Source organism: Daktulosphaira vitifoliae, unplaced genomic scaffold (assembly GCF_025091365.1).
Source record: "Daktulosphaira vitifoliae isolate Bord-2020 unplaced genomic scaffold, ASM2509136v1 Scaffold_4, whole genome shotgun sequence".
Taxonomy (NCBI): Eukaryota; Metazoa; Arthropoda; class Insecta; order Hemiptera; family Phylloxeridae; genus Daktulosphaira; species Daktulosphaira vitifoliae.
In genome coordinates, this window is record NW_026099575.1 from 23053396 (window position 1) to 23063916 (window position 10521).

The following is a 10521-nucleotide window of genomic DNA, read 5'->3' on the forward strand; positions in this document are numbered from 1 at the left end:
TCCCTAAATACATCTATCCAGTGAAATGTTTGTTGCAAGTATTATAATGTATGTTTTGCAGTATAATAAACATCAATAAATGTATGGGGTGAAATTATTTTTATTATTATAGCTACCCAACAGTGTACTCAACTAGATTTATCAGTTAAAATTATAAAACAAAATAACTGTTTTTCCAAATTTAAAAAACATTGCAAGAATTGTTTTTATTGAAATTAGAGTCTGCATCAAACAATAAATAATCTTTTCAGTGATATGAATCGAAGGTGGTCAATGAAAATACAAAGCGTAACAACGGCTGTCCAAGCAGCAGAAATGGTAAGGGATAGTATGCCAGCGCGTGGCGTGGCTGTGCATTGCTCTGATGCGAATCCGTCCGGAGCCGAAGTCGCCCGACGCCGGTCCCGGGTACCGACGGAGGGGCATAATCAATGAAACAGACTTTATACCCATCTCTCGGCTACGCTGTACACCCGGAACTTTCACCTCTCCGTGCCAGATTTGCACACACACACACCACACTACTAGTCGGAACGAAAAGCACACCGTACACTATTTTCGCCCGACAATTCATTCCGTCGCACACCGAAATTGCCTATTCAGTTCAGTCCGTTGGCGCGTGTGACTACCCAACAGTGTTATGGTGTGTAGGCAAAACCGGCACAGTTTCGGTTCCGCAGGATCTTGGCACATATCAGGTACGATGTTGTGAAACAAATGTAAATCGGTCCGACTTATCAGTCGTCTGACGATTTTATTAATTTTTAGTGAAAAAGAAAAATGAATAACGATACGCTTACGCACGAACAAAACGTGTTAACCAGTGAGGATGACTGGGTTCTTGGGATTCCGAACGCCAACGTCAACGCTACAGGATTATTGGCCGAAGACTTAGAAGACGCAGGTTAGTGCGATGTAATTATTACTAATTGAAAAAAACAAAATCAAATGTATTTATAAACGAGAGTGTTTGCACGTTGCGACGATAGGTACTCGAATTTAGCGGGTGTTTTTATTTTTGTTACTTTTGCGCCGCTTTTATTTTTAAAGTTTCAAAATGTATTGATTTTACCATTAAATACTTTTTTTTGTATGAATGAATATTTTTTACATTGAAAGTACGACAAATTTATTGATACTCCCATCGTTAATCACTATTTTATATTGAAATATTTAATATATCTTTTCTATTACCTCGCAAAAGTAATAATGGAAATATTTTTCTGACTCAAAGCTATTTTAAATAATTTATTTAGAACAATACTTAAGAAAATGTAAATTATACAACTTATAATTTAATAAAGAAAAGAAAATTTCTAAGACAAATTCTAGAAATTTTAATCTCCTGTATCAATATAAAGAATAGAAAAACATTCAAAATAAAAGTTCACTAACTTCAATATTTCTAAGAACCAATTAATAAAGCAAATAAATTGTAATAAAATCTATGTCAATATAGACGCAGTGTATTCAATAACAAAGGTTTTTCATATTTTCTAATAAACACGACTTTCTTTGCTATATGAGACGAGGTATTAAATTCAATTTCTTTGTGTTATAATCTTACAAAAGAGCTACTAAGAACGAAAACCGTCTAAAGCAGACGGTCATTTTTATAATACTAGCGACTTGGGTGTGTAATAATTTCTAGAAACGGATAAGGGTTCCTCGAAAGTCCACAAGAATATTTATGGGTTTTGATTAGACGGGCCTCTTAGATTGTTAGTTTTTAGTATTTTATTTCTATTCCATTTAAGTTATCAATGACCATAACTCTCGGTTCTTTAATACTCGATAGTGCTGCGATAACATTCTACTAGAGCAAACTTATCATTATGGTAAGACACGAAAGTATTCATACCAATGGAGCAAAAATAAAATTATATACATGTGTCTTTCGGAAATATTTCAAATAACATTATGCTGTTTTAAATGTCACTGACGCAATTGACTGATTAAAATTATAAAAAAAGGCAAAATACTTAGAAAATTTTTACTTAGAATATAATTATAATTTTAAAAGTAAATTATTTTTCATACATCGCTTATAACTGTCAAGATAATTGACTTATTCATGAAATCCTACTTAATTTATTTTCTTAAAAAACAAAATTATTTGTATGATGCTTGACCATGAATACAACTTCATTATTGTATATAAATAACTAATAAGTCATTTAGATTGAATATTGAAATTCGAATTGAAGTCCATCTAAATGAGATTAAGATATTCAAAGAAAAAATTATTATGATTAAACATAAAATATTTTGTTTTGTATCTAGAAAAATTGCTGATAAATTCCTGTACTTCATTTATTAATTATTTTCTTAGCGACTTCATCCCGCTTCTTCATTGCAAATGGGTTTTTATTTTATTGTCTTAAAAAAATAACAAAAATCCTACACACAATTTATTAAAATTACACAGATATTGTTACATATTTTTATCTTCAGTGTGATTTGTTAAGAATACTACCATTCATTTATCGTTACATAATAATTATTATTCTTTAAATTTTACGGATTTAAATTTTATTTATATATATTTTTAGTAGTTCACTTAAAATTATTTATTTCTTTAAAATTTATCTGTATTATTTTAATTATTTCTAAGGTATAATTTTTTTTTTTCTTACAATATAAATAATATTATCTATGGTTTATAATAATTAATCAAACTTAAATCTGTACATATTAATGAAAAAATCATTATTTTACGAAAACATGGGAGTATTATTTTTATCGATAACTCTATATATCAAACAAAAATCAAAATTTTAAAAATACTCAATTTTAACCATCAAGAGTTTAATTATTTTTATTGCATATTATATGTTATTAATACTGACTACTACCACAAGACAAACTATTCCCGGAAAATACTTAATAAAGTACACAAATCCATAACATATTGGGAACGATAATGTAACGAAATATCTAAAATAGTAAAAAATAGTGAGAAGTTAAAGAAAAAGAAATAGATAACTAAAATATTGGGCAATGTAGATATCAATAATTTATTGATCAGTTTTTTCATGATAACAAAAACAAAAATTATTAAAACAAGTAGAAAACTAGTATAGTTCCAACTTTCAACCAGTAACTGTCGCTCCGAATATAAACTCTACAGCGAATTATTTATACATAAAAGATATATCTGAAAGTATTCTTAATAACTCAAACATTTTTTTATTATAAATTAACATATTATTACTTTTCAATAGAATATATTAAATATTTTTAATAATGCAGTTGTTTTATATTAGTATACTAACCTACTATAGTGATCATTATTTTAATATTTTTGTAATTTATGAATGTTTATAGTTATTGTTTGAATTGTTGCAAATAATTATATAAAGTAATTTTTATTTTTAAAATTAATTAGCAAAATTTATTGTTCTCTTAAAATGATTAGGTTCTAACATGAACTTTTTGAAATTTTTTTTTTTGATAGGGAAATAAATCATTTTTATAGTTAGGTTTGACTCCAAGATATTGTATTTAATTTTCGAAATGATATCTTTAGTAAATCTTTAAGAGCCTAACACACTAGTTCTATATGCACTAGCTATAGTTATACCGTAAAAGAGGGTAATTTTGAGATGGTATCTAATGTTAAATATTTACAACGTTAATATCACCACAAAAGAACACTACCAGTGAGTGAAAACCATTATGTTTTCATGTAAAAATTGTCCGATTGAAATATCTAAATTAAGTCCTACTATAGTATAACAATTTTTTGATGAAATATCATTAACTTAATTAAATTTATAATAAAAGTTTGTATTAGTCAATTATAAATATGTATTCATTATTATTGTAGAGAATTTTCCAGAAAACAAATAATTACTGATCTAGCGAGTGTGACATCAAAATATGAATTAACAAAGTACTTTAAAATATAATAATTCTTAGCTGTTCATTCATTGGTGAAATCACCCTAGTTATAAAATTATAATAAATAAAAAGTTACATTTAAAATTAAAGTTATGCCACTTTACGGTACGCAATAGGCTGTTTGCCATATGCTACTTTTCATAAGTCTCTTCAAGTAAAATATCACCGTCAGATATTTATCAATACTAATCTAAAAATTCCTAAGCTCCATTTCGCTAGATCCCTACTTTACTTAACTTTCTAAACTTAAATTTTGCGTTTAAACTCCTATTGATATAATTGTCCATGACATTGTTCAGTATTGTCACAATATTTAACCATCTAATTGTATGAATTTCAAACAGGTTGATAGAATAAAAAATAAAAAACACCCGTCTTCCTACCTAGTATTATTAACGTGACTACTATTAAAGACAAACTTTTTTTGTTTATAAATATCATAGACACAGTAATCCAGCTGAATATTCTATTCAAAATGAGTTATTGTATAGATAATTCCATGATGAATTTTTGCTTATTGCTTTTTCGAAAAATAACGGAAAAATGATTGATAATAATCATAATTTTAAGCTTTTAAATCCCGACCTTGCGGTAAACATGTGACACTTCATTTCTTTAAACGTATTGATTACTATAACAAGATGTCGGTTCGAATAGATATTTCTTAACGTCATATAAATACAAATAGATATTATCTAGATTATTAACAAATATCTAATAACAAAAAACTATTAAAGATAACCATTTATAAAGTCATATATCTAAGATAAAAGATAATACAATTTGTATATATTTATATGGTGTCCCACAGTAATTTACTAATTTTTATATTAGTTTATATATTCAAATTATTAAATCACACTCTGTGTATAAATATCTAGATTTTCCCAACACTGACTACAACATATTTAATTATTTTTTGACTGATAGTAATATAGCACTAATAAAATTATAAGTGTTACTAATCTATTTAACCATCTGTATTTATGTGATGTAAATAAATATCTATTCGAATCGACATTGTTTTATAGTAATCAATACGTTTACACAAATTAAGTATGTCAACACATTTACCGCGAGTTCGGATTTTAAAAGCGTTACAATAATTATTGTCGGTCTTCGTTGAGTATTATACGTACACCAGACGACGATTGACCCCTCTAACATTTACTATATAATTGATATTATTATAAATATATCACTTGAGGTTTAATCAATTTCAAGGTTATGATCGAAATTTAACAGATTAGTTTAACAGATTTCGATGTTTATGTTTTTAGGACTGACTGAAATTCAAACAGTGATACTAGCATGTATAGCAACGATAATACCGTTGTTTTTGGGTTTACTGCTTATATTAGGTGTCAGGTAAGTGAATTTTACACATTCCATGTGAATCTCGCTAAAAGTATTTTATTTATTCTTTTTAAGGATGATGTGGAAAAAGTACAAACACCACAGCACAAACAACGGCTATGACAATAACGGTCTACGCCGTGAGGACAGTTGTGATGCCGTTAAAAGTTCAAGCTTTATGCAAAGTGCTGAAGAGGTTAGTATTAAGACTGAGTAATTTGAAATTGTTTTAAAAAAATGTTTAAAATGATCCTCGGGATTATGTGTAGAATTATGTGAGAAATAACTTAAGTATTAACAAGGATTTGTATTAGAGGGTTTTAGACTTTATTGCGTATTTCTCCTCATTTCAAACATCTCTTATTTAAAAACTTATACAAACTCATTATCCCAACAAAATGTTAAACATAGTTAAATGTTCCAAAAACATTGTATATATTAGGAATTTTATTTTAAAAAAATTATTTTTTTTTATAAAAATTAAGCACGTGCCCACGCGTACTCTTATGTTTTATTAACCTTTGACACTTACTGTTGCGTGTATGCGACAGCAGGTGACAAAGGGTTAACAATTATTCATTTATCAAAGTATTTTGATAAGTAAGCCATTGTATACTATTTCGTAATTATTTTACACTCATTCAGTTTATATTATATTCAGTTCAGTAGTGAAAGTTTAGTCATATATTACATATACATTGAAACGGCGAATTGTATAGGCAAAACGTGTGTTTCGATGCGTTCAACTCAACACACAAAGGAATTCCACAAAATAATAATTAACAGTTCATTAAAATTCAAATTATTGAAAAATTAATTCTTACTAAAACATAAATTATGCAGTCTAATCGAACTCATGTCTCTATGATCCTATTATGCATTTATATAGCAAATAATATAATTTGTCGAAGTATTTTACTATAAATGTTTATGAGAATTTTCGATTAAATAAATTTATAATTAAACAATTTAAGCTCACTAGGAGAATTATAAAATTACATAATGGCTAAAAAAATTAATTTTTCTCAATAATAAAACTAAAGATTTTACCATAATTGTTACAATTATATTTTTAAACAGAAAATTGTCCTTATTTAATTTAAATTAATACATCTATATTAATTTACATTCAAATTAAATGGAGTATAAAATAGATAACATAATATCAGAATGCTAATACAAAAAAAAAGAAATGATTACCCTAATATTATTAAGTTCTTGTACATATATGACTAATTTTTTTTTTAATAATTTATTAAATAATATAAAAGAATGTTTTCAATCAAAGACTACTCTTAAAAATTCATTTTTTTTTCTTGTAAACACTTTGACTTGCAGTCAAACTACCTGCATTATTTGTAGTAGTCAAATATGAACTATTTTGTGCGCTTAAAGTCATAACATCGTCATTACTAACAGCGGTTTTTTTGATTTCCAATGATATTAGAAATATCATTAAAATTTACTCTCAAGTAACTTAAATTCATGTTATAATAGGCCATTTCTCCATAATTATCTTTATTTGTATCAGCTACCGAAAAGAATTCGTGTTGTGCCACCGAAATCATGTTGAACTACATAATGGTATATTGTGAACTTGAACTAGTAATTAAGTTCATTTGATTATTTTCCTGCGACTGAGCAGTATTCATATCAGAAATGTACGTCTTGTACGTCACTTCCTCATCTACGGTTCCTCGTCAATATTTTTAGTAAAACTAGGTATGAACCAGTCACAATTATTGTTAAGAACACCTAAATATTATTTTTTAATTACGTAGAATAATGAACATGGTCGTCCGTTTGTTGTCAGACACAAGAATATGCAGACCAAAGGATATAGTGCAACGATGGGCTAAAGGCTCCCATTGCAGGTCTCGTATAGTCAGTCGACGTTTAGTATGTGCTAATTACACTCTTTTGTTATTCCATGTCATAATTCTGCTTCATTTTAAACCAATCTATGTTATTATATTTCATTATCCTATTCACTTATATTAACATTACGAGTTAATGTTGTATTGTATTATTTATTGTTCATGTCACATAACACATTCAACATTTTTAACGAAAAGTGAGTGTTTTTTAATTAAGTTTCAATTCCTTAACACGTGGGCCCGCACAACAGCATAAAAAACACCATTTTCTTTCCTTCAGACGTATCTCAATTAGCCTCGTGCCGATGTTTTCTTTTGTAAACGGTTAGAATTTTCAGTCAAACTTCCTACATCACATTTGTTAAAAAGTGAAAAAAAGTTTATAGATCAAAATTATATTACTTATCTTGTTAAACTAATTCTTAATTTCTTTAGTTCATTATTCATCAACAAAAATTAATATCAAGTTAAGTGTAGCCGTATGGCATGCACTATATAGAGTGATCGATTTATCATAAACCCAACCACAGATAAAAAATTTTAATATATGAATATAAAATATTTGTTTATTTTAGTTAACATAATATAATTTTCTTGATTTATTAGCTGTTAATTACTTCTTGGAATCATTCTTCTTTATAAATAATAGGGATGTCAACTTATTTAATAGATAATAATGTAATTAAGACAATAACTGGTCGATAACAACTTTTAGATTAGTATTTCAGAAGTAATTAACAATTTAAAGTAATGGCTAGAGGTGAGCAGTGTATGCTGCTATTTTTATTGCAATTCATTTTCTGACAGTACACATAGTACTGTCTAGGTATAAGAATTAGAGTAACATCCAATAAAAAAATAAATTAATATCTGATATAAGCTCTGGAGGCCGCGTAGATGCTGTGTATACTGATCTCAAAAAGCTTTCGATAAACTTGATTATTTAATTTTGTTAAAAAAGCTAAGAATTTTGGGTGTAGGTAATCCAATGCTTGCAAGGTTTTCTTCCTTTCTTAAAAATAGAAATCAACAAATAAAAACAGGTAATTTTACTTTAAGTATAATTAAAGTTACATCAGGAGTACCACAAGGTGGCTATTTATCTCCTTTACTTTTTATCGTTTTTATTAATGATTATGTCAAATTTTTCAACACTTCAACTATCTGCTTTTTGCGGATAATCTTAAGTTATTTATGACCATTCAATCAATTGATAATTTTGGAAAAATCAGATTTAGATGGATTCAGTTTATGGTGTAGAAAAAATGGTTTAGTAATTAATACAAATAAATGTCATCAGATAACATTTAATCGTTCTAAAAATGTAAATATTAATTAGTACACGATTGATGGTTGTAATTTGCTTAATGTTTAAAATATTAAAGATTTAGGAGTTATATTATCTAGCCATTTGTCTTTTTCTAATCATATAGATTATATTTACAATAAATCGTCACGAACACTTAGCTTTTTGATAAGAAATTGTAATGAATTCAATAATATTTTGTGTATCAAAACGTTGTATATCTCTTTTGTAAGATCAATTGTAGAATATGCATCTATTATTTGGTGTTCATATAAAATAGGTGAAATTAATAAAATACAATCTATATACAAAGACGTTTTTTACAATTTATTTCTTTTAAGTCGAGGAATTATGATGTGTCGATCGATGAAATACGAATCTCTCTTGGTTTAACTTCCCTTGCTTGCAGGAAAAAATGCAGTGATGTTTTTTGGATTTATAATCTTCTTAATAATATTGTAGATTGTCCAAAAATGTTAAGTCTAATTCTTTTTAGTGTTCCTAATTTTCATCTCCGATCTAATAATTTATTTTATGTTAACTCATATCGTCAGAGTTATAGTTATTATTCACCAGTCAATAGAATGCTACATTTATGCAATTTAATTAAAAATTTTCATTTTTTTAATGACCGTTTAACCAAGTTTAAATCTATTTGTAGCGATGTATTTTAATTATTTAAATATTTTGTATTCATATTCTGTACTAATTGCCGTCTGTGGCGTACTCAATATTTATTTGTTTGTTTTTTTTCTGTTTGATCATGTTTTGTATTGTATATTACAAAAATAAATAAATATTGAAATAAATAAATATTAGCTCTTAATAAATGATGTGTTTTTATGCAAAAATATTTTTGTCCATTTTTATTGACTAATAATATGAACAATATTCAAAAGGAAAATAAGTTTTTTATTAAATTAATACATTTTAATAGAATTAAAATGAACATTCTATATAAATACAAAAATATTAATGACGTATCAAAGTGTGCATAAAGTTTAACAAAAATGATGTACTAATTACAAAATTAAACACAATAATAGACATATAACATTGACATGAATCATTAAAAAACTTGGTAATGCAACACGGTTCAAAAAGATTTTATGATACCTAAGAATATCACAATATCAAACAAAAATGATACCTTCGAAATTTTCAGACTTGTCGTAAAATTTCAAATACTGTGAAATCAATTTGACTTCTATGGCCAATTGAGATAATTTATTTGGTAAATTTCCAATGACTGGCGAGAAGCTGTCTGATACTAAACATTGACCACAAACGGAGGTTCTATCTGTATCTCCAAAGTAATCTTCAATGACCTAATTTTATCTAGAATATCTTTAACGATTGCGTATAATGCATTTGGAACACCTTCAAAAAGCGAATCTTCAGTATGTGCTATGTATAAATTATCAATATCATGAAGCTTATATGATACAAGATTTTTTCCTGGGTTTGTTGGTGTATAACTATTATTTATTTTTCCCAAATGGCTTTCGCGGATCAAATTCTTCTGAATACTTTTCAGGCAATTTTTCCTAATCTGAGCAGGAACGTTAGTGTTTTTTAATTTCTAGTTTTTAGAATATTCAAACGTTTCACGATCGATTTTTTATTTTTGTTTGCCACTATGAACAAATAAAACTTTATTTAATAGTTGTAAAATTGTTTAAAACTCAATTACTTCAAACTGTGAACTCAAAAATGTACTTTAAAAAGTTTTTAAACTGCAAGTTAATTAACTTTTAAATTGATAATTACATCAGATTAACTTGAAAAAATCGGCTAAAACTAAATGCCTTCGATTGAAAATGTAAAATAAACACATATTTATTGATGTTGAAAATTTTATTATGTACTATGTTTATAAAGCAAATTTAATCATTTGTTAACCTAACCCAATTTGTTTTACAAAAATTTACAAAATCTAGAAATAATATTTTCTTACAAAAATAACTATAATTTTAAATAAATATTAATTATACAAGTAATTTTTTTTACTAAATGTTTTTATATAAATTGTATGGTGCAAAAAATATTTAAAACTTTCTATAGACTTGGTTTCTAAAA

General features: G+C 26.7%; 1 protein-coding gene across 1 annotated transcript in view; it reads left to right on the plus strand.

Moving 5' to 3' along the window:
- The first annotated feature begins 434 nt into the window (after nt 1-434).
- The window catches only part of LOC126903735 (uncharacterized), a 23228-nt gene continuing 13141 nt past the window's right edge, over nt 435-10521 (plus strand). The window contains exons 1-4 of the mRNA XM_050682184.1: nt 435-698; nt 769-904; nt 5184-5271; nt 5335-5455. Of these exons, the coding sequence (XP_050538141.1) occupies nt 781-904; nt 5184-5271; nt 5335-5455 (333 nt within the window). The 5' untranslated portion in view covers nt 435-698; nt 769-780. The remainder of the gene's footprint in view (nt 699-768; nt 905-5183; nt 5272-5334; nt 5456-10521) is intronic.